Source organism: Sphaeramia orbicularis, chromosome 14 (genome assembly GCF_902148855.1).
Source record: "Sphaeramia orbicularis chromosome 14, fSphaOr1.1, whole genome shotgun sequence".
Lineage (NCBI taxonomy): Eukaryota > Metazoa > Chordata > Actinopteri > Kurtiformes > Apogonidae > Sphaeramia > Sphaeramia orbicularis.
In genome coordinates this window covers 25,477,799-25,503,342 of record NC_043970.1, presented here as the reverse complement: position 1 = coordinate 25,503,342, position 25,544 = coordinate 25,477,799, and the positions used below count along the sequence as shown (strand labels likewise).

The 25,544-nt window shown below is 37.4% G+C and overlaps 2 protein-coding genes across 4 annotated transcripts in view; one reads left to right on the top strand and one right to left on the bottom strand.

Moving 5' to 3' along the window:
- Positions 1 to 536: 536 nt before the first annotated feature.
- Positions 537 to 15,074, bottom strand: radx (RPA1 related single stranded DNA binding protein). Of its 2 annotated transcripts, none has more exons than XM_030153627.1 (15): positions 14,077 to 15,074; positions 12,837 to 12,979; positions 12,542 to 12,734; positions 12,246 to 12,354; positions 10,964 to 11,064; positions 10,749 to 10,868; positions 10,523 to 10,618; positions 10,256 to 10,423; positions 7,412 to 7,569; positions 7,185 to 7,333; positions 6,836 to 6,883; positions 6,670 to 6,758; positions 5,138 to 5,374; positions 2,661 to 2,843; positions 537 to 696 (listed from the first exon to the last, which is right to left on the bottom strand). In XM_030153627.1, the coding sequence occupies exons 1-15, from the start codon at positions 14,663 to 14,665 to the stop codon at positions 563 to 565; spliced, it is 2,517 nt and encodes an 838-aa protein (XP_030009487.1). In that variant the 5' UTR covers positions 14,666 to 15,074; the 3' UTR covers positions 537 to 562. The 2 variants fall into 2 exon arrangements, with proteins under 2 accessions (XP_030009487.1, XP_030009488.1); XM_030153628.1 differs by having other exon boundaries at positions 6,670 to 6,755.
- A 2,751-nt stretch (positions 15,075 to 17,825) lies between these two features.
- The window catches only part of tbc1d8b (TBC1 domain family member 8B), a 29,525-nt gene continuing 21,806 nt past the window's right edge, over positions 17,826 to 25,544 (top strand). The window contains exons 1-5 of one of the 2 annotated variants that reach the window (XM_030153617.1): positions 17,826 to 18,076; positions 22,710 to 22,820; positions 23,042 to 23,160; positions 24,202 to 24,427; positions 24,989 to 25,229. In XM_030153617.1, coding sequence (XP_030009477.1) covers positions 17,950 to 18,076; positions 22,710 to 22,820; positions 23,042 to 23,160; positions 24,202 to 24,427; positions 24,989 to 25,229 — 824 coding nt within the window. In that variant the 5' untranslated portion in view covers positions 17,826 to 17,949. The remainder of the gene's footprint in view (positions 18,077 to 22,709; positions 22,821 to 23,041; positions 23,161 to 24,201; positions 24,428 to 24,988; positions 25,230 to 25,544) is intronic. The other variant, XM_030153618.1, reaches the window with a different exon arrangement.

The following is a 25,544-nucleotide window of genomic DNA, read 5'->3' as shown; positions in this document are numbered from 1 at the left end:
ATTATTTTTTTGAAGGATAGATTATACATCTAAACATTTTCATAATGTAACTTTCCTTTTTTTAACTCTAAAAAAAAAGAGAAATGTTTGGAGTTGTCATTATTTCTAGGTTATTCTTTCACTTGTGCCCATACTGGGCTGTATGTGGCTCCTGAACAAAACGGACTTTGACACCTCTGATGTAAAGGCCTGAACCAACACTGATGGTAACTTAATTTTCGAACTGAGCTTGTTGTTGCTGCTCAGTTTCAGGACAGATTTAAGCCTCTATATCTGCTGCAACAGAAACAAAGGCACAGAGTTTGCACCAATTTATAGTTGTTTTTTGTGTTGTCACATGGACAGAGTTATTTTATAAAATGGAGGAAGAAAATATCCATTGGAAAACTGAAAATCTGCATTAATGTGGACTTTACATAAGACAAGCAGATGTAGGCAGTATTAAGTGCTGTTATTATCTGAAAAAAAAAACACACAAACAAAAGAGAAACACTTCTGTAACTACATGATTGATGTAAATGCTGGTAGATTTTAACTAAAATTTTTACTTTTGAAACTTCTATTACAGCGTAACTTCGTTCACTCCGTACACTTTGTTGATGAGGATTTCCACTTTGTTTCCGCCCAAATGACAGAGATCCAGAACACACACCACATGTAAGTCTTCCAGCTCACTGGCTGTCGCTAAGATTTCCTCTGAAAAAGATAAAACACAGGAACAAAATTAATAGATAGATTATTTACTCACTAAAGTCTCCCTTTGCTCAACAAGAGCCATTTGTCATGAGTCACTGTAATCTCTACCTTTAACTGTGCAGAATGATGAGACTGTGACGGTTTTCTCACATTCGTTTGCTGATGTTTCTCTTAGGGCAGGATTTGTGACATAAAAGAGTCGATTATGATGTAGTAATGTGACACCTGAGGCCTCACACTGCAAAAATCAAAATCTTACCAAGTGTATTTTTCTCATTTCTATTGCTTAATTCAAGCAACAAATCTGTCAATGGAACAAGAGTAAAATAAGTTCTTGTATCTCACTTACAAGTTACTATTTAGGTGATTATGTCTTATTTTAAGTGTGATGAAATATTTTGACTAGAAATGTGAAAAATACACTTGGTAAGATTTGGATTTTTGCAGTGTGTGTATGACAGATTGCGCAGCTTTCATACACGACATACGTCAGAAACTAGGATAGTACGCACACCCAGAAGTTTTCACATGTACGAATCAATAACTATGTGAATGAGTAACAATACATGCCATTCTTCCACCTTTTGTCCAAATAACAAATGCAAAAACATCAGCAATGTCAAAGAAATTTCACAGAATTTTAAACTGATGTTCTTGTATCACAAATCCCTCTTGACTTCAGAAAATTTGGGGGAAACATACTGTATTTTGGTGGATATAGGAAGTTTCAGTTCTTTGTAGTATTTGGCAAAGTGCTTTACAAAATAAAAGACAAGTTCCGGTAATTTCTAAAGTTCTGGGCTATAATATACCCAAGTCAAGTATACTATTGTATCTGGGCAATATGTCAGGCAATGCTGTATTAAAAGAGGACAGATATTTACTGAAAATTTTGTTAGCCTGTAAGAAAACAATCACAAGAAAATGGTACAAAGCAGATCCACCAACACAACATGACTGGCAAAAAATTGTGAGTGAGATAACTGTAATGGAACTGTTGACCCATAAAATAAGGACTCAAGAAGAACAATGTCGAGAAAAGTGGGAGAAATGGTCTGTTTATGCAACGACAGGATCAGGATGATCCTATTGATAACAACACTGGAGCAAACTGGAAAGACATGGCAATCCACTATGTTCTTTTTCTTTTGAGGTTTGTATTTCTTTATTTTTTTTGTCTTCCTTCTGTATGTCCATATCTGCTATGAATTCTTCAGAAAGAAACAATAAAAAGAAAGAGTTTAAAAATTTTTTAAAGACAAGTTAAAAATACATAGTCAAGAAAAGAAGATTAAAAACAGTAAAATGCAAGGTAATTTAAATAAAATATTTTTAAAAATTAAAGAAGTTAAAGTAAAAAGAGAAGAGTGTAGATAAAACTATTTCATATGCAGAGCTAAAAAGACATGTTTTCAGCTCCGAGTTGGGGCTGGTTTAATATCACAGATACTGTTCCAGATTTTAGCTGCATAAAAGTGAGATCCTGCTTTTGAGTCTGAACATTCTCATAGCAGGTCGAAAGTTTACCTGCCAATGTCAATTTTTTTCACGTAAAGTTGATTTTTGTAGATCCTGGTGTGAGCGTGGAACTGTGCATACATAATATTGGAATGGATCTGCTCTCTTTACGAGGCTCCTGTTGTCTGAAACAGGACAGTTATGGCAGCAGGAATCATCTAGTGTGCAGCAGATTATATTCTTATAATTAGACATTCTCAATATTTCAGTGACCATGCAGAAAATGATGTTAATTTAACAAATAACATTTAACAACTTCATTCGACCTCACTATGGAAGATAATACGTTACACTCACATAAAAGTTCATGAACATTTTAATTTCTGATTGTTTTCATATTTAAGTGATGAGGACCGCACAGGTTTGAAGTTAAACCACGATCAAAGGCTAAACTGTGTGTTGACAGATAGATATTCAGTTTGTGTTGTGGCCTTGGTGTAACGTACCAGGCTGTGGAAGTATCGACTGGCTCAGGTCTGCCGTGTTGCTGAGAGGGCAGAAGAAACCTGACGAGAGGCAGGACAGCGCTGAGTTTCCGTGTGGATCCTGTGGAAGACCCACAGCCCTGGGCTCATCAGAGTGGACCACAGGAAGATACGCAGCATTGACGGCTAACTGCTTATTTATGCCTGAAAAACCAGATTCAATCACAGACTCATTAAAACCATCACGGTTACCCAAGAAAGAAACAAATAAAATATGTTCTGGAAATTAAAGATTTGCACAGCAGTGAGTTTCTCTTAATACACTGTGGACACGTTTCAAAAACAACTGAAGACTTATTTATTTCACTAAACATTTAATTAAACAAGGGCTATACGACTAATATGTTTTTTACTCTATTTCTCCATGTATTTTATTCTTCATGCATTTTAGCCAATGGTTACTGCTACAGTACTGTGGCACAAAATACCGGTTTGTCTATTGCCACAGAGCCAGTCAAATGTTAGCATTTGTACTAGAGCCAATTATGGATACTGTTACATGTCAGACAGCAGAGGGTGGTGGTTTTTTCTGCTTTCCTGCCTTCCTTTTTTTCTACAGGTGATTACAAATTGGTTGCCACCTGGGCAGGCTGAGCCACCTATGATTGGACCAAGAAGACTCCAGCCAGCCAATCAGAGCTAAGAACACCTTTGAAAAGCTTCCCCCTGAGGACTTCACCCCCCTTTTTTTTTGTCTTCCTGCTGCCATGACAGTCCTTTGTGTGAGCCATTTTCTTTTTTGTTTGAAGGGTGTTTGGTGTGAGGTTCGGGACTTGGGTGAGTTTGGGGCGCCCTATACACTTTTGCATTTCCACACAGCTTCGTCTTTTGTTAACACACTAGGGTTACTGGTTAGTGCCACCCATGTATGTTTTTTAGACCGCAGTTTATAGATAAGTTTAGGCGTTCCTTTTGTTTTCTTTTTTTTTTTTTTTACATTTAGACGCTCAGTTAGGCCCTGTTTGTTGTGTTAATTTCATTTATTTGGCACAACCTACACTGTCCCGGCCTCTGCCACATTTCTCAGGCCTTTGTGGTTTTTTTTTAGTGGCCTGCATATTGAGTTATTAAAGAAATAAACAAATGAATTGTACATGACTGGTGTTGACCGCTTCTTTGACTGTCAAGTTACTATCCAGTGTTTCTGTGACGTAACAGATACTGTTACATGAACTCATTAGCCTCTTGTTACCACAGTACTGTGATGATATATGGTGTACACTTCAGTGCATTCTTTTGTGCATTTTGCTACCACAGTACTGTGGCAACTGATAGAAGAAATGGCAAATTAGTGATAGTATATAGTATAGAATAAGAATTATTGTTGTAAATGCTCTATATGTTGTTTTATGGTGTTCTTTGCTCTGGAGATTGTAGAAGGTGGGCGGAGCTACATGTTAGATGCAGCAGCAATTTGAAAATCTACAGGGGAAAAAAAAACAAAAGCTACTTTGACTGGGAGTTGAACCCAAGACTTCCGCGTTGCAGTCCAAAATGTTACCATCTGACCGAATTCTCCACTGTCTCTAAATCCGACCTATTTGCTATCTGATTGCCTTGGTACTTTTCAGGACGTAACAAGTTACCAGTCTAGATATGATATAACTAGGGCACCGATTTGCTCTGTGGTAATAGACAAATTGATATTTTGTGCCACAGTAATTTCTGTAGCCACTTTAAAAAATGTTATGCTTCTATTATTTAGTTATTTATTAAACTGCATTAGTTTTATTGTGAAGTACTTTGTAACCATTGTCTGTAAAAGGTGCTATATAAATAAATCTTTCTTATTCTTTTGATTCTGTAAACACTCATTCATAAAAGCCCAAAGCTCTCTGACCCTGTTGGGTTAATATACTTAGTTAAGACTGATCTTCAACACAGATCGACCTGACAACACATAAGATAATTACAGATAATAACATGCAATCAGACAATTAAATGAGTATCTAAATGATGGAATACAACTAGGAGCACTCAGAATCAGCTAAAGCACAAGTAGGACATGTCTAGACGCTCCTTATGAGCGCAGACAGACGCTGCTTTCTACCTCACACAAAACAAGGAGTTGAATACACTGAATAAGAGATGATAAAAGGGTTCAGACTGCATCGTTTTTAGCATCTAAAAGATATGTACTGAATGTTTTTAAAAGAGGAGTTCAAATCTGTGACTTCATGGTTTCCACTGAAAAGAGATCCCCACCTCACTATGACTCACTGATGACTAAAAGGTGGAATTAAGCTGTTTAGGACTATTTTTGTCCAGTGAAAGGACGGTATTCATACCAGAAAGAACATTTTCAGCTATTTTCACAGACTATTACAGGATGTAGAAAATAAGAGGACTGCATGACGTGGAAAACGGGGACTGAAATTAGTTTGTCACAACATAAAAACAAAACAGGAAAACAATATAAGGCATAAACACTACTTTACCTAATATTGTTATTTGGTAATATCCCGGACACACCACAGATGGAGCGGTGTCTGTGGTTTGCTCTGACTTCCACCGAGATGGATGAAGGTTACTCAACTGCAGGAGGACGTTCTTTTCATCGAACGTGAACCTCTGAGAGATGCTGTCCTCAAACAGACGTCCATGATGTAGATGTTCAGGCACGTCCTGCTGTTGCTTAGGCCAACTGCTGCTTTGCCAAGATAAAACATCAGAGTCTGGTGGAAAAAGAAAACTGTCAAGTCTCTAGTGCTTAAAATCAATAAGTATTACAGGGTGTCCATAAAGTCTCCATCACATGTACAAAAGGAAATGAATAGACAAAATTGAGGAAATTATGACAAAATAGATAATGTAGACAATAGATATTAACATTTTTTCCCCTCATTTAATACATCTCTGTATGGGCACCATTAGGCTACATTCAGACAGCAGGTCTTAATGCACAACTCGGATTTTTAGGGTGAAATCTGATTTTTTGTGTACTTGTTCATATTACACATTAAATGCGACTATCAGTTTTGAGTATGAATTGAATACAACCCTGAAGTGACCTGCATGCGTAAAAGAGGTCCTGATGTAATACGTGTCCATACAGGTATACAGAGTGTGTTTATGGAAGTAAATATGTTTTTCCTGCCACGCAGAATTGACATTTGTCGTATTTCAATGACGTAAATGTCGGATAAATACGACCTGGCCATTCAAACTGAAGTCGCATTGCAAAATATTTGATACAGATTGGATTTAGGACCACATATGAAACCTGGATCAGATTTGAAAAAAAAAATCGGATTTGTGCTGTTCAAACTGTCTTTAACAGACTGGATACAGGTCACATATAGGCAAAAAAATCAGATTTGGGCCACATTTGCCTGCAGTCTGAATATAGCCTTAGTTGCATGAAGCACATCAAGATTTCTGGATTTGTTGCCATGTTGGCTGTATAATAACCTCATCAATGTTGGCAATGAGAGCAGTGACCTTTTCTTCAGGTCACTGATGTCTCGTATCTTTGTTCAATACACGAAATCTTTAACATAACCCCATAGACAGAAATCCAGGGCAGTGATATCTGGTGAACTAAGTGGCCAGGGAATTGGGCCATCCCTTCCAATCCACCGTTCTGGAAATGTTTGATTTAGGAACCCACCAACATGCAGTCCCCAATGTGGTGATGCACTGTCCTACTGCAAATTGATGGTTGGTTAAAGGTCATCCAGTTGTGGTGACACATATTCAGTCAAAAGTCAAGGCAAACATTTGCAGTAATTGATCTCTTATTGAAGAAAAATGGACCAATGATTCGACTGCACATGATTCCACACCACACATTCAAATTTTGAGTACATAAAACAAATCTGATTAACATATCTCATCAATTGCTTTTGTAATAAATTTTAAATTGTAAAGTGACTTTGTGGACACCCTGTACTATAATACTGTGAAGCTTAACAGTAGAACTTGGTAAAATGTCATATATCACTGTAGAACTGAGGCGCCATTAGTGTACCTTGGTTTTCCACGTGGTGCATCTCCTTTGACCCAGATTTGATCTCTTCCTGTTCTTGTCTGATCTCCGTACCTTCATGTCCTGCCCTTCTGTAGAGAACAGGAAAATTAGTTTATAATGATTTAAGTGGTTCACACAGAAACATTACCTGCTGAATATTCAGTACCGTTTTGCTGGTGTGCTTCTAAAAATCACAGACGACTGATGACCCTCTCTGGAAAATATGTTGAAAAGTTACATTATTGGCAGGATAACAATAACACGGTAAGTTTCATTATCCTCCTAAGAACCAACAATGCATTTCTGCTCTCTGTAGGGGATGAGACTTTCACAGCTTCACTTAAAAAAAAAAAATAAAAAATGCTGTTGCATCAAAGCCCAAACTTTTACTTTCCTGGGTCTCAGGTGGTTATGTAAATGTTGGCATTAAATTCACAAAATTATATGTACCAAAACTAACAGAGGAGGTAAACTTCACAATTTAACCCTAAAGCTCACACACTGTTATATCATACCTGGTTTGACCTCTTTTTTTCCCACCACGGGTTAAGACTTTCTCACTGGATGGACTTAAACTGGCAGCCGTCGTCTGCCCGACCATCCCGCGATCACAGGTCGAGTCCTGCTCAGTGTCTTCACATGTATCAACAGGAAAACCTGAGGTCTGTTGGAAACCAGAGGCTGTTTTGTACTTGAGATGTTGGAACTGTTTGAAAAGTGTTTTTACAATAATATCGGTTACCTCTCCTTCTTCTGTTTGGTATGAGTCCATTGTCTTCAGGCTTTTCATGTATTGTACTGCCATGATTTGCCCTTGAATTGCAAGTCTTTTATGTTCTCTGTAATGCAGCGTTTCTATCTCCCTCTTTAGATCAGTGAAGGCAACCAGAGGAATTTGGGCTGAAAATAGAGCATTAAATGCATTCAGACCAAATTACTTGAGTATTTTTCAAATACCACAGGTAACTTGATAAAACATTTATGATAATAAATAAAAATATAAACAGCAAAGATTAAAAAAAATAATAGACACTGTACTAATAAAACTGTATTGCCACTTACAGAACTTATTTTCAGACAATGTCAACTCATCAAGGTAACATAAATGCAGTGTTTTCAGACCTGAAACAAAGCTAACAATTTACGTTTGGTGGAATAACCCTGATTTTCACTCTGTCACATTGCTGGTGGTGTTTTTGTCACTCATTAATCAAAAATACAAATGGTTCAAGCTTGTTTGAGCTCTATAACCGTTCATCTTCTTCTTGATCATATTCCAGAGGCTTTCAATAGAGCTGATGTCTGGATATTTGGAGCGGTCTCTTCATTTTTTCCAGAGCTGTTTATAATTATAGTTAACATTGCTTCTGTTCATAATCAGACCCTGAGATCATTCCCATCACTGAATAATTCCATTCTGAACTCCCATGGGGGGCAGTATTGAGCAGGTAATTGTGGAAAATGTGAAAGTGAAATCTAGAATCCAGTTCTACACTCTGAACCAGGCCATCTTTGAGGAAGATAGAGATAATTTAAAGACCTATTTTGTGCAAAGTCAAAATGAACCATAGTTTTCAGACCCACCCAACAGCATTAACTCTTACAGAGACAAGAGTAAAAGACAGAAGGACTATATAAAACCAAGGTACTGCCACTAAAAAGCATGAATGGTCCTTGTCTGTGTTTGTTTTTTTTGTTCTGTACTTTTATATTTTAAGGCGGGGGTATTCAAATCCAGTCCTCAAGGGCCGGTATCCTGCATGTTTTAGATATTTCCCTCTTCCAGCACAACTGGTTCAGTTAATGATGAATGGTAATCATCAAACTCTGCAGAAGCCTGATAACAATGTAATGGCTTCCAGGTGTGCTGGAAGAGGAAAATATTTAAAACATGCAGGATAGGGATCCTCGTGGACCAGATTTGAATACCCCTGTTTTAAGGTGACAATAAGTCTGGTCCACAACACACACTACAATGTAGAAAACAGACATATACATTAAAAAAGAGAAAAGTAATAGTCAGAAGTTTGTTCTGAGCTGCTGTAGAAACATAACGATGCAACATAATGAACTCACTGGAAGGGAGCTCCTCCCTCAAAATGGAAAACGAATTATTTTTATTTTCATGTGATTATACATTAACAAAACAAAATCATGACTAATTTACTGTGGTGGAAAACACTTTTTTGTGATATATTGTATTAAGTCACTGTTCCATTCTCCAAACCCACATTCTCCTTTATGCACCTCTGTTTCCCTCAAGGTCAAAATTGGATGTTTCAGAAACATCATTTTGTCAACATCATTTTTTTCTTGTTAACAATAAAAAAGTAATTTGCATTTTTGTCTGTCTGATGTAGTCACACCATTTGAAACACAAAAATGATTTTTGTGAAATATTTCATAATAGTATTTGAAATTATGTCAAATTTTATTCCACTTCTGTTGTCAGGTCCCCCTTACAGATTAACCCATAAAGACCCAAACATCCACCAACGATTAAAAATATCTACTGATCTAAACTTTTCAGTAACTGTTGATCCACTAATTGTATAAATCCTTGTAAATAATTGCTGTAAAATCCATCCATCCATTATCTGCCACTTATCCGGGGCCGGATCGTGGGGTCAACAGTCTAAGCAGGGATGCCCAGAGTTCTCTCTCCCCAGACACCTCCTCCAGTTCTTCCGGGGGGACCCCAAGGCATTCCCAGGCCAGCCGAAAGACATAGTCTCTCCAACGTGTCCTAGGTCTTCCTCGAGGTCTCTCTCGGCGGGACATGCCCAGAACACCTCCCCAGGGAGGCGTCCAGGAGGCATCCGAAACAGATGCCCGAGCCACCTCAGCTGACCCCTTTCGATGTGGAGGAGCAGCGGCTCTACTCCGAGCTCCTCCCTGGTGACTGAGCTCCTCACCCTATCCCTAAGGGTGTGCCCAGCCACCCTGCGGAGGAAACTCATTTCAACCGCTTGTATCCGGGACCTTGTCCTTTCAGTATTGACCCAAAGCTCTTGACCGTAGGTGAGGGTAGGAATGTAGATTGACCGGTAAATCAAGAGCTTTGCCTTTCGGCTCGGCTCCTTCTTCACCACGACAGACCGATACAGCGATTACTGTAAAATGTAGTTATTCATCTTTTCATGGTCATCTGATAAGACCGATTTGGACGTTCAGAGGTTCTGTAGTGAATGTGGAAAGATCGTCATCTTCTACCACATTGATTCACCACTAAAACCCATGGAGTTGGATCAATGACAGTGGATGGGAACCTTGGTTTATGCTCAGTTAATGATACATTTAGCTTTTTCTTCAGTTTTCTCTGTTTTTGATTGAATAACCCTCAACTTTAACCTGAGCTTTTATGAACATCTACATGATCAGTAAATTAAATATAGGAACATACTTGATTTTCATCAAAAAACACACAACACAGAAGAAAATATTAGAATAAATGATGAGAAATCAATTAAAAAAGCTTAAATAGAGAGAAAATGCATTTGGGGACTGCCACTAAAGAAGCGCTGGGTTTTTATGGGTTACATTTGTTTCACTATAATAATGAAGCTGCTCTCTACTGTTCCCTCACCTGTGGCATTGTCTGCTGATTGGGTGAAGATCTTGGGAGCAGGAGGGTAACAATAATGGCCACCAACAGCAGTCTTCTGGAGGACGATGTTGTCCTTCAGAGTCTTTGTCCACTGGATGAAGCTTTTCACTCTGGGGTCCGTCACATAAGGTTGACCTTTGTGGTGACCTGTAAACAAACACACAGCTCAGGTCCAACTGCAGGGATCGATGGTGTTTTCATTAATAAGTGGCTGAAAGGTGACCCTACTGTCACAGCTGACCTGACCTGTAATGAACATCTCCGTCTCACAGCTGGTTGTGAGGTAAGGCACTGAGCCTTCCACTCGACACACCCGCATCTGAGTGCAAACCAGGTAGGTCACTGTGGAAGACAAGGACATTCATCCAATTTAATGCGCACACACTGCTTTTGTAAGATTTCCATATGTCAAAAAAAAAATGCACAATGATTCAATCAAGTATAAATGATATGATTCCAAACAGTTACATACTTGGACAAATGTGATTAAAGATTTCTGACTGAGAGGAAGAAAAAACTTCAAGGATAAATGGAAGGTCAGATGAACCGTCGACTGCATGAACCCAGCGATACGTCCAGTATTTCTCTGGAACTAAAACAAAGGAAAACAATCAGCAACTGAATAAAATTCTCTACAATGTTCACAAATAATATCCAACTCAACATCTGTAAAAATATATGTCTTACCTATATTCCCTTTGCTCTTTACTCTTTCAACACGACCTACAAACGTTACTAAACCAATGATGTCACATACAGAACTCTTGGGCAGTTTTTCCAATTCTGACCTGTGGGGAAAAAACTGTTAGACTGTGTATGTTTACAGGTATCAGACACTTTCATTTAATGGTTTTTAAACCATTTGAAGAGCATTTTAAACAGATTTAATACTGATTGTTTATCCAACAATCAACATTGATTTTTTAATAATTGTTTCTTAGTCAAGCATTGTAGGTAAATACAAGTATCAGGAAGAAAAGTGGGTTTATGTAGGAACAGGAAACTAGCGTCAAGAGTCAGATTAAAGCTGTAGAAGCCAAAATTAGGGGAAAAAAGGTCAGAATTTGAGTCACCTTCCTTTTGCAGCACTCTAATCTCAGTCCAAACCAAAATACTAAACATAAAAGACAGATCATTTCGATGATGTGATATCGATTAATTCTCTTATCTGACGGAACATATATACCCGAATAAGTATCTGAAACCGCCTGTGATTAGTCAAAAATCTGCATCACTGAGAATATTGTGCATAGTCTGACAGCACAGATACGTGGGTGCTGAAGTCTCATATTCTCTCAGACCACTTGAATTACAATAAGGCAGGAGGGAATTATGATTTTTTTTTTTTTTTTTTACACTAAAAAACTATCAATTGTGGTTTTAATTTATATATTGTCAACAGGCATGTGGAAGGGAAAGAAAAAATATAGTGTTCAGATATAGTATTCAGTTAACTTGTTTAACTTTTGTAACATTAGAAATGTGGCCAGAGAGGCTTGACACATTTTGACAAAAGTAATTTAGTGGATGGGTAATCGAGATTAGACAAAATGTTAATGACAACTAAGAGCCATTAAATTATTTCTAGGATCTAACATTTAAAAATGTGAATTAAAGGTTAAATTTAATGTTGCATCTGCTCAACCTGCAGACACCATGAAACTCTTATTTCATGAAGTTATACAGAATTCACTATAGTAAAATAATATTAATCAGAATGCTTTACAATGGAACTGAGGTGGGTAATCCCGGCTCCATAGTGTAAAAGGCCTACCATGTATTGGTTCTACCTGTTCACTTACCACAAGTGATTCCACTAATTATCCCTTCATCTCCCTAGATGAGGAGTTGTGCTTATCAAACTGGGCTGGTTCAGTGAGTGGTTGGAACAAATACATGGCAGGACTTTTACTCTATGGAGCTGGGATTACCCTCCTCTGCTTAGACAGACATGGTAATAAATGAAAACCTGGTGGTGAACTGGTAGGGGACCTCAGGCAGTTCCCACTGTGGCAGAACGCTCTTTGGTGAGATCACAGTGATGACTGAAGCTGGGTTACGGGGGTTCAGGCAGATTTCTGAGAAAAAAACATAAACATATGAAGAGTACATGACAGAAAATGCTGAGGAGAAAAATTCATCACCTCTGTCAGACAGACCACAATAAACACGGTGGTGGAACAAACTTTCAGACGATATTTCACTGAACTGTCTTTTATTTCTTCAGTGGTGTTTAACCTGAAACTGCAGTGCACATCAACATACCTACAGAGTTAAAAGACATCATTCTGTGATGGCCCATTTGGGGTCGTGACCTTTTTGAATAACTCTGCTTCAGTGTGTAATTTTGAAGGTACAGCACCATGCCCACATTCAGTCTCTGGTAAAACTCTGGACAAAGTTCATTCCAAAGAACGAGAGACATCATGCCACTCTGGTCAGCAACTTCAAAGTAAGCCTGTAATATCACAAGACCACGGATTATCATCAGGCACAGTATAAAAGCAATGTACGAGGATGAAATCTGGATGTTAGATCCAAACTCTTAACTCATACTCACCTGGTAGGGGTAATCAATCTTTTGCCCAAATTTGCCGTAATACCTTAATCTGGATTTGTTCATGATCTTCACAAGGAGAGGCAGAGGTTTCCATGTGTTTCTAATGTTTGACTCCAGATTACACAGTAGAGTAATCTTAGTCACTGTTAAAACAAAGACATCGAGTAAAATAAATAGAAATGTCAAATACAAAATAAAAATGTAAAAATATGGGGAACAATCATTCTAAATTATTACAATACAAATAAATAACTAGACAACATGCTACTCAATTTAACATACATTATTACAACTCTTGTATTCTGGATATATGCATTAAATGCTATCACCAAGAGGGGTCACTTTTTCATAGGATGTGGGAATGAACGCAGGGATTTCACTTTTGAGGGCAGTCTTAAAATTCCTGACTCAGTATTTGTTTCCTGGAAGCTATTTGACATTAAGCTACATTTTGGGAGAAGCAAATCATCTGTGGGCTGTCACAATGGATGAGACGAATAATTTCATTTCTTGCTTTGGGGAAAAAAGTTACACCACAAAAAATAAATATGACATGTTTTGGGACATATGGAAAACTTCTTCTACAACTTCCTGGATAAGTCTAACTAACACATCAGAAGATAGACAGGATGAAAATTAAACTGATAAATAAACACAACTAAGCATCACTAATTGCCTATATTAACTGTAATGAACACCCAAGAATCAGGATAAATTACAATGTGTATTCATGTAAATAGTCTATTTGTTTGTGAAGGTAGAATCTCTCATTTTCAAAACCGATTAATTAATTTTGTTTTGTTATGGTATCAATAGTTCTATAGTCTATAAGTTGTTTACATAGTGCTTAACAACTGACCGCCACAGATGCTTTGAAATGGTAGCAAGAATTTGACCCTGGATCTTCCCAAGAATTTTCATGAGGTTTTTTTTTTTTTTTTATGGAAGTGTTAATATTCATGGCTTCAAAACTTCAAAAAGTAATAACCCAAAAAGTATGTGGAGAGGAGCTTTAGGATTTTACAAGTTTTCAAGAACGTAATAGAAGTTTTCACACAGATTTGTCCAAATAAATCCATGACATGAACTGGACCCAAGGGGAGTTGGCATGAAACGACCCTGATGTGAAGTGTCCCAGTATTTGACCTAACATTAATTGCTTCCCCTTAAGGCAAAGGCTCATCAAATAGAGCTTCATAAGTCTTTGTCATTTGAGAACTGTCTGACAATGAGGACTCACCGTCCAGTACTGTGTCGGATGAGGGGGACCCTATGGCCCACATGTCTCCCTCCGGATCATCATTGTTCCACAAAGCCAGGTAATGTTTGCGGCTCACCTGCAGTGGCACATCACTCTGCAGGGCTACACTCCTTTCCATGCCGTGCTTCACCAGTATGGGAAGTGCAGTGACATCCTGTCCACGGAGCCACACAGAAGACAGTCCGCATGTGAGGTTTTCAATGCAGATGTAACCGTGTCCCAGCCTCCTCTCATTGTAAACAAAGGAACACTGAGTGATGCGGACGTCAGCCCCTGTCCTCAGCACGCTTTTATGCACCAAGTGGTTTAACCTTGGGTCCAGGAAGCATTTTGCTCGCCATACTCCGTCTGTCACAGTCACGTCGTAGCTGTAAGTGTCCGGCTGCGGCTGTTGTCCGTCGGTTTGTTCTGACAAGTATCTCTGCAGAGCGATGACAGCGACTGGAGACGACTCCTCCGCTTTGAGTTTCAGACACTGAGTGGAGGAAAGACGCTCCAACGTCTTCTGTAGGAAAGATACTCCAGAAACAGCAGTCACCGTTGATGAACAAGACGACATTTCCTCCATTATTATCTATGTCAACTCAAAACTCAGTTTAGTTAGTTAAACTAGCCGATGTGTCATCAGTTTCTCATGTTAGCTTAACTAACTTTGTGCTAACATTAGCCATAACGTCTTAACTGTGTTTTAACGCACACAAAAAACATTAGTCTCTGAATAAATACAATCACAGACTTACTTTGCTTCCACCTGTTTACCAAAAACACACAAAACGCGTTTTATTGTGTGTTTTGTAAATACTTCACTTAGTTAACTGCTGCTACTGCTGCTACAAATAACACGGGTGCTGTTTGATTACGTCACGGTTTCTTTTAAACACACAGACTAGTGCAGATAACAATAAATCTAGCAAAGTTAAAACATACAATGTATCCTGCATGTCCACAAATAAGAGCAGATCAGACTGATCTCAACATTGGCCACTGAACACAGGAAATCCTTATTTTTAAATTCCGCGCCGGGCCAAACCAGACTGACATGACGTCATCGACGCGACAAGTACGTTGTAGTCTAATTGTAGTTCTCTATGTTTAACGTTTTAAAATTTTTATCTTTACCTCCGCCACGGAGGTTATGTTTTTTGCCGGCGTCTGTCTGTCTGTCTGTCTGTCTGTCTGTGTGCAAGATAATTCAAAAAGTTATGGACGGATTTGGATGAAAATTTCAGAAAATGTTGATACTGGCACAAGGAACAAATTATTACATTTTGGTGGTGATGGGGGCACTGATCTGCCTTGGCGGAGGTCTGCGCTCTCCGAGTGCTTTTCTAGTTGAAAATGTCCTAAGGGAAAATTTACAGGGTATACATTTTTTTTACAGTTAGCTACAATATTCCTAAAGTCACCCTAAAACACAGTTACGAGAAATATATACTGAATGTGCCAGAAACCTGATAAGGATCTGATACTGAGGAGTTCATCAAATAAGTAAAGAAAATTTCCACCATATATTGGGACATAAAGGTATAAATTAGCCCATAAGAAATAACCAGAACAGTTCAAGTAAACCCTTTTTTTATGCAGATAGATTTGTGTCTCTTTTCAAGCTGATCAAAGTCTAACACTGTATATAAACACTGCAAGCTCAGATGTTGCATTATGTATTTAATTTTGAAAGATGGAATTATATCATATCGTTTAAAAGCATAGATATAACTTATATATGAAACTTGGGACTGTTAGAATTTGGAAAACCCATAGGGTACATTCACACATTTTAGACATTTTGTACAGGCAGATGTTTTAAACTAACACTATGTAGAGAGGATTCATGTACTGAATGTGATAATGATATATTTCCTTCTAAGTAAAATATATGGAAACATCAGTCTCATCTGTAGTCTTTCACACCAGATTTATTCTTACGCTAAATTTCAGGATAATTAGCCCCACTTTATAAACATTATCAGAAGTACTCTTCTTGTTGTCTTTTTAGTCTTTGGTAGAGGACACCTTAGACTATACTTTTTTTAATAACCACATGCTTTGAATTTTGTTATGAACTGAAATCTCAGCTTCATATCATACACAAGATCGAACCTAGATCCAGCTGTCCAGAAGCCTTTAGAGAACATCTGGTGTTGAGGTAAAGTTATTTCCTCCAGAGATGAAATGGCATGACATTCTGAAATATTATTAAATCACACAGTGTAGTATAAAGGCATCATTAGAGTTTTTAACATGTATGGACAAAAACATAATTTCTGTCTTGGGATTCTTATCGGATCATTTTCATGGCCTTAGCTCTAATATTCCAATAAACTGATGTCTCTGGTTATTTTGCTTTGAACCTTGTGGCAGTTGTTTGGGTAAGAGTGTTTCCTGTTTCAACATAACAACACTCCCTCTGCATAAAGCATTGTCCAAAAACAAGAAAAAAGACTTTCTGAGTACACTGTGGCAAAACTCACCTTCAGCAGCAGCTTTCACATGAATCTTACAACAGCAGCTGAAAGGGTGTGTTACAACATTACAACACTAGCTCCTTACTAATTCTTTTGTGGATAAATAAGAGTAAATCTTTGCAGCCACTTTGTAGCGTGATGTAGAGTAAGTCATTATCGTCAATAACAAACATTTTACTGTGCACATAATAGAACATAATGTATCTGCAGAAAGCTAGCAATTAAATCTGTGCCACTTACATGATTATTCGATTGTAAACAGGAATTACCGTCATTCATTGTGCTGACCTCTTACAAAATTCATTGTTGCAACTTCCTGGCAAGTGAATTAGACCTCATAATGCTCTCATTGAGACGTGTTTAACATTTGCAAGTTGGGCTTAAGGTCTCTCTCACAAAGCTACTCTTGTAGAATAAACCTAACAGTATTCAAGCAATGAGTGCAATAAACTGGTATTCCATTTGGACTATAATAACAATTATATAACTGCATACCTATCCAGTCTTTCAATCAATCAATCAATCAATCAACCAACCAATCAATCAATCAATCAATCAATCAAGTGATCGATCACGCAAGCAAGCAAACAATCAATAAACCTCTGTTTATTCTCAAGAAATTATTGAGGGACAAAGCTCATGTGCAATGACACCTAGTCAGTTTAAAACAAGCAAAGACACATTACAAAGACAGGTATTAATACAAATTTAAAAATATTCAAAATACAGATAGGTTAAAATAAATTAAATATTTAAAAAGAGACTATAAAATGCATTTATAATGAGCAGTTACAAGTGGTGAAGGGAGGTTTAATTAATATAAACAGCATTGTTAAGATTTATTTCAGACAGATAAAGGAAAAAAAATTGCCAACAATTTCAACAGTATACATATTGTCACAAAAAATAACAAAAGATTCAACTCATAATCCCTATTCTTTTCCCCATAATTTAGTTTAGTTTATTCAGTTTATTAGTGTTTATTTCAGACATGCAACAACAAAAACAAAACACAAAACAGTCAGGCCTGAAATTGAATAGGAAGAAGCCTATGCTTTTATATCAGTAATATTATTGTTATTATATTCATAATGTTATATTAATCGTGAGTAAAAATCGAAATTAACTAATTCAGTCGTTAACATGTATTTACTAATTCAGTAGTCTTATTTTTTCATTTCATTCATAACAACTGAGTCCCAGGACCGCCTCCTCAACAAAGACTACAATCCCAGAATGCCTTGCAACTTTGGCAGAATTTCTTGTCGACGTGGGAAGGGAGGGATTCGGACACAAACAAATGTTCACGGGTTTGATGTCAGGCCACGTTACGGGTAACTGTGACATGTCAGCTGCATTTAACAGATAACTCCATGACATTTCAAACATGTGGCTCAAACCTGAGGAAATACTGCTGAAAAACGCTTTTAAATTATGGGTCACGGAGAAGGATAACGAGTACTTCGTACTGCAGCGGAGACGGGGCTACGGGGAAGGTGGCGGCGGGCTGACAGGTAATGTTAGCGGCTGTGTTCTGTCAGCTTTATGTCCTTTCACCCCGATGCTTGTCTAGGTCAGCAGCTGTGGCATCGAGTCGTATTAAAACAGATGAGTAATTAATATGGTTTCAGCCCGTGCTTTTGCTCTGCTGTCTGCCGTGGGAGCCATAGGGCGGTGCTTCTGTATAGCCCACTGTGTGCCTCCAGAAAAATATCCACACTGCAACAGGTTTAAGCCAAGTGGAAACATTACAGGAGTGTGTGTGCACAGAGAACAGCTGGGTTCTCATATTGACACAGCTAGTCGGCCTCTGAAAGTATACGGATCAGCATATTGCCTTATTTGCTTTACTTTACAACCACCACTGCATCCAGTAGACCTCACACACTGTTCACACAAAACAGTTTTTCTTTTACTGCAAATAGTTCTTACAATATCTATCTATCTATCTATCTATCTATCTATCTATCTATCTATCTATCTATCTATCTATCTATCTATCTATCACAATGCGTAATTATTACAGTATATGGCCTTCAACAACGTGCAATAATGCTGTTCATACTTTTTACTTCAACATATCTGTTTTTCTGTTTTTGCAATTAAAAAAAAAAATTAAAATTATATATATATATATATATATATATATATATATATATATATATATATTTCTTGCTTTAATCCTTACTTTAACATTACTATGCATGTGCTGCTGTAACATTGCACATTTCCCTATCATGGGGCTAATATTGTCTTATCTTATCTTATCTTATCTTTTCCTAGTGTTAGTTTATATCTCTGAAGTGACAACCTGGTGAATTACTTGTATGCTTCAAGCAAGTGTTGCATTTGTGCAGATTTTTTAGAAGTTTTCCTCAACAATTTGCTGTCAGGAAGATTAATATTAATTTAACACATCGAATTAAAGCATCTAGGAGGCAAAGTTGATGATCAAATTGCAGATGTATTACTATTTGCTGGTCATGTCATTGAAAAAAAAATCTGTACATTTTTATTATTTTATTTTTATTATTGTTTTTTATTATTATTATTATATGACATTGGAATGGTTTTAGTCAAATAACAGCTACAAAAAGGCACCTAAAAACACCAATTAATGGTGGAGTATTGCTGTCATGCTGATCAGTATAAATATCTTGACTTGACATTGATAAGTATGTGATCTTCAAAGTGATTGTAAGCAGCAGAGCACTGGGATTTTACTGAACAAAGTTAAACAAGGCAGTAATGGAAGATTTACACATTAATCTATTAATCCTCCTGTTTGCTTCTGGTGTTTTAGGTGTTTGTGAATGTACAAGCTGTAACATTACATAATGGAGATATTAGATCTTTTTTTCTTAAATCATTCGCTTCACCTTAGCCTGCCAGTAGAAATATGAAAACCAAACATCAGACAAATATCAAATGCATTGCTCTGACTTGTGAAGATGAATGATCACAGATGAATTTTTTCATTTCCCATGATCAACACTGGACTAATGAGTTCAAACCTTTATTTTAACCACAGAAAATGGTATCTAGATATGTTATATAAGCACATTTATGCACAAATTGTCTCACAAACAACTAGAGAGTGGAGCCTGACTGTGTATGGATTATAATTGAACCCAAAACAAAGATGCATTGAGAGCTAGGTGGAGATGAAAGGGAGTTCTCTTTTAACATTCATTTCAGTATCTGTTTTGCTCTCCTATCTACAAGGACATAGCCTAGAGGTTATACTTTTGAGTCAAACATTATCCATTTATGTTGATTTGTTGTGGCTGGAAGATTATGAAATGTTTGTTTTAGGCAAGGAATATTTTATTTGTTAAGCTTTTAAAGAGAGAGGCTCAGCAGTAAAATAACCTGTACTATAGTAATGTAATGAAGCCCATCAAGGATGGACACTTTCTGTGCATGACATGAAAATAAAAGCATCCATCAGTCTGCATTTCATTCCCTGCTGTTTTTACTGTCTGCTCCCTGCATCTGGTTCAAAGGACGTAGCTACATATCTGTAAAAACTTAAATAACATAAATTTACCAGCACAGACAGATGTAAAGTCATGTATTTTTGGCGTCACTGCTTATCTAAGCTCCTGGAGATGACAGTCGGATGGAATTTCTGCACCATGTTTTCCCCGAGGCTAGAGGTAGAAAAATAAAATAAACATACAACTGAAATGTCACTGCAATGTCAGCGACTGCTGCAATAAATGTGTGAGTGACTTTTTTTTTTGGACACGTAGATGCTAAGCTGTGCTGTCACTTTTTAATTTAATGTAGTTTTCATGACAGAAGTTGCTAAAGGAATAGCTATTGTTGCATTGAAACACTACATAGATGTATACATTTATCTGTTCTTTCTCAGGAACAATGTATTAAACAGGTCAAATTTTGCTAAACCCACTTTTATTAGTCTTTGGTGCATTTATTTGTGTATTTGGACCCTAATAGTTCAAACAGTTTGAATTTGAACCCTTCAGGTGCTGCAAAGCTATCTTTATATTCATTTTGGCAAAAATCGAGGGGATTTCTACAATCTGTTTTAAATCCTGCTTGATTTGTTACGTTGTATAACTAGTTATGTCACCACATTTGCACATATAAGGTCAAGACTTCCGAGGAACATTTCTCCGTGTACACCATAATTCTTTGTCAGCAGCAGCAGTTGTCATAAAAACTGAAAATATGTCCAAACTTCAAGCCAATTGCCTAAAATGTTGTTGGTTGTATTAATGAACACAAGTGATCTCATTGTCTTTTATGGCAATGACAATAAACTGAAACATTAAGTAAGTAAGTAAGTAAATTTTATTTATAGAGCACTTTTCACAGACAGAGTCACAAAGTGCTTTATCATTAAGTGTCTGAACAGGATGGAGCACACAGTTAACAATGTGGAGGGGGTGGGGCATGAAGTGGCACATGTGCATTTTAAGGGCCAGTGCTCAAAACAACCTTTCCCGTGTCATTACTCAGAAATAGGGTTGAAGATGGACCTGTGGAGTTTAATGGATGAAGAATTCAGACCCAAGAATAGCATTTACAGCTTATGTAGAGCACAGGGAAATGTTTTAAAATGCATAATTCCATTTAAAAAAGCAAACTATCACTCCTCTAAAATAGGGCTAATCTTAAAACACCCAATGCACCCATAGGTTCAACTATTTAATCTAACTCATAGGTAGAAAAAAACCCGTTGAAAGCCCTTATCGCCTATCGGAGTCCTACTGATGAGTGCAGCCTTTAGCCTCTAACCGCACACTTCAGCATGTCAGGCTTTAAGGCAATTAATACATAATTAATGATAATGAATGGTGTTCTTGAGGAACACAAAAGGACTGAGGTCCAAACTGGCTGGTTTAATCATAGTGGGGGTTAAATACTACCTGATAGTACATGGCATGTTCCACTGGAAGCGCACTTCAATACAAGAGCCTTTTATGCATGAAGTGGCCTTTATTTACTTGTCTAACCTCATGTTTGTGATGCTGTTCTGCTCACATGAGAACATACAGAACATGGACTGTATTTGATCTGTTCTTCCTACTTGGCAGCTCTCTGGTAGATCATATGCAGAGCTGATCTATGTTCAGCATGCAGGCGGGTATTATGCTGATGCAGACTGTGGTTTCGCTGTCACCTTGTTAATTATTCATGGAGGGCAGGTCAGAGGGAAGTTAGAAAGGTAACAGATTTTTCTAATTTTACACGCTCTGACATGGAGCTTTGGGATCATCCATTTCCACACTGTCTTTATGCTTGGTAAAGTCACGATCGAAAATGTAAACAAGGCATCAGTCCAATAACGTGATTAAAAGCACAGTGTTGGCCTCTGCTATTGCCCCTGGGTAGACTGGAAGTATCTATTCATGAACTTACACCAGACAATGTATTCAGAAGATTAAGACTGTTGCCAAAATAAAAACAGAAGCAGCATGATATGTACAGTATTATCAACAGATGTGATCCTCATTTAACAATAATACAGACTCAGATCAGTGATAATACCAGAACCAGAGTGTGTTCATGGGAATAATGTAGCTAGAATGTTCTTTTTTTAACACTAGTGTCCTAATGTAGAACAGCCTTTATCTTCACACCATATTGTTAAATATGAAAGGCACATGTAACCTCATGTACAGACGTTTTATGGAGCATGATGATGTATTGTTATATTCCAGCTTTTGGTGTGGGAGATGAGAGTTTTTTTTTGTTTTTTTTCTTAAATTGCAGTGATGTGAGAACTGTGTACATTCATGCTGAATGTCTGGTGCTTATTTGTGGCTATTTTTTAACATCTCAGGAACATTAACATTGTGCACGTTAGCTTAGCATTTTGTCCTTTTGGGATTTTGTTTTTAGAATCAATCATTCAACAATTATTAATACAGTTAAAGTCATGGATGCTTTGTGATGCTATGAACCTCTGTAACCACAGTCAGTTAACATTCAAGTTTATTTTGTTGTTTTCCCATGATTCCAGTGTTTATTATCTGTAGTATTATTTAGGTTGCCTGTTTAAATGAAATATTTGCTGTACACAGTCACAAACACACAAATATAAATCTGTTCCTGAGCTCTGGCTGGAAGGTATGTGTTTACTGACTGAATATATTAATGTACTGTGTGTTTCAGGCCTCCTCGTGGGAACTTTGGATACTGTGTTGGACTCGACATCCAAAGTCGCTCCCTTTCGCATTTTACATCACACACCAGACTCGCAGGTGTACTGGTCGATAGCATGCGGTAGGTTTTACTTACCCTGATTGTCATCTTCGATTTCATTTTAATTGGAATGTCCTATTTTAGTTTTAAATGATCATCTATTGCAAATGCTCTGTGTGTGAGTTTCCAACAGGTCTGGGCTTTGTATCATGTTGACTCTGAGTCCTGTTGGCGCACATAATCTGTCGGTATGATCATTTATTTTCATCTGATCGTGTTTTTTACTCTTGATGTTTGGTAAGGTGTCACCAAAGAGGAGATTTACCAGCACTGGGATTGGCTGCAGCAGAACATCATGAGGACACTCTCAGTTTTTGACTCCAGTGAAGACATCACCAGCTTTGTACAGGGCAAAATTAGAGTAAGAATTCTATGTTTCATTTAACATGTTTGTTTTATCTTCCTGAGACCCAGCAATGCATTTTTGTCCTCTGTCCTCTGAGTTTCACAGCTTTATTGAGAAAAAATGCTGTCCACTGCAAAGGACATTCCATAAAAATAAAAAAAAATGCATCTGAAAAAACTGTTGCATCGTGCCGTTTCCAATACAGGCAATTATTTAATGTAAAAAAGCCACACCTTGTACTTTTCTGGGTCTCAGAAGGTTATATTAGATTCACACACAGCTGATGATGATGTTAATCTCTCAGTGGTCATACATAATGTCCTCAACGTTTGATAATAAATAATCAAAGCCAGTGATACGTATGGCTAGGTTGGAGAAATCACTTATTCCAATATCATTTTATCCTTTGAGGAGTAAAATTTGAGTCAGCTTTATGGGAAATGAATGTAAGTGGAATCAACTCCTTATGTAAAAATGATTTTTTATGTACCAAATCAGTTGGTTTGTTTTTTTCAAGTACAGTTTGATCTTCAGTTACTTATTTATTTTACTTTGACTTTACTGATCCTTCAAGTACAAGATAAAAATATGACCTTTCAGAACTTCAGGGGCTCTGTATGGATTAGATTTTCAGTTGGACAGTTATTCAGTATATAATAATATGACATTATTGATCTCACAGTGGGGAAATTCAAGTGTCACAGCAGCATTTGCAGTAAAGTGAGTATGCAGATCACGAAAGATAGTAATAATAAAATAAAGATAAAATGAATAATGACTGAATATCCAACATGGTTAAATTCTGATAGTGTCCATTTTTTTCCACAGATTGATAATCGATTAATGAATGTGTTTTTGGCTTTTCCTGCTTCGAACTATTGTTGTTTTTTACCAACCTTTAATTTATACGAGAACCTCTTTCATTTCCTCATAAAACAAGAATCAAATCGAATAGAACTGTGACCTTATGAAATGGTTTTGGAAGTCTGTGCTCATGCCCTGCTTTCGTGACTCATTGCTCTCTTTGCACTCTAAGCTTTTCTGTTTTTCCGTTAGGGTCTTATTGCTGAAGAGGGGAAGTCATCCCTGGTGCTCGAGGATGACCCAGAGAAGTTCAGAGAAGCACTTTTGAGGTTCGAGAAGTGGTTTGAGCTGCCACCGGAGGAAAAGCTGGTCACGTATTACTCATGCAGCTACTGGAAAGGCAAAGTGCCGTGCCAGGGTTGGCTCTACCTCAGCACTAACTTTCTCTGCTTCTATTCATACCTGCTGGGAGCTGAGGGTAAGCCACTTCTCCGCTGTGAATTCACATAAGCTGACATTTATCTTGATTATTTTGAATGGTGGTAACAAAGCAGGCAGCAGCTCTAAATGTTCTAAGTGTAATGGGCTTTTTCTGCATTATGGGGTAATTTTTTAGATTTTTTTTTTTTCCCATTCAAAATAGTCAGAGGTAATGACAGCTTCTATAATTGTAGAAAAGATTAGCTTTTGTAATAGTTTAAGGGCCATTAGAAAGCCATTAGAACCCACACAGTTCGGTGGCAAGTTATACAGGTAATTAGTGCTGCGGAGTTTCATGGAAATTCAACAATGACTGACATTTAAATAATTTTTATAATGACAGACCTGTACAAAACAATCACCTGCGGGCATTAGCAGATCCTTAAATGTCAAATATGCAGTAGAATGTGTTGCTTATTTTTAATGTAGATCTGTTTTATGTTAACAGTTTAACACATACCGAATAATGTCACACTGAATATTTCTATACAGAGCTGAGTCGTCTAATTGGGAGCTTCTGTCACCTACATTATCTGTTTATTGTTTATTGACTGTGCAGTAAAACTGGTCATCTCCTGGGATGAGATCTGGAGGCTGGAGAAAACCTCTAATGTTCTTCTGACTGAGAGCATCCACGTCTTGGCTCACGGGGAGGATCACTATTTTTCCATGCTGCTGCACCTTAATGAAACGTTCGTTATAATGGAACAACTGGCCAACTACTCCATTAAGCGCCTTTTTGACAAAGAGGCCTTCCAAAGAGAGCCAGCGCTCTGCGACCCCCTGCAAATTACCAAAAGGTACAGTCGAACCGCTACTCTGCAGAACTTTACATGATCCTGTTAGTGCCGGCAGCCGACTCGAGGAGTCACAGAAAAAATAAACTGACTTCAGTCAAATAATACTCTTTGGGCCTGATTTACTAAAGTCGTAAATAATGGGTGCAAATTTGCTTGCTCATACTAAAAAATGCACGTGTTATTGATTTGCGTGTCCCAGGTGATCAACTAAGACTGCCTGCACAAATGACAACAGGTGCAAAGTCTTGGAGACTGCCATATTTTTTTTGATCAAGGTCTTTTTTATTAAGATTTTGAAAGTACAAATTTTCATTT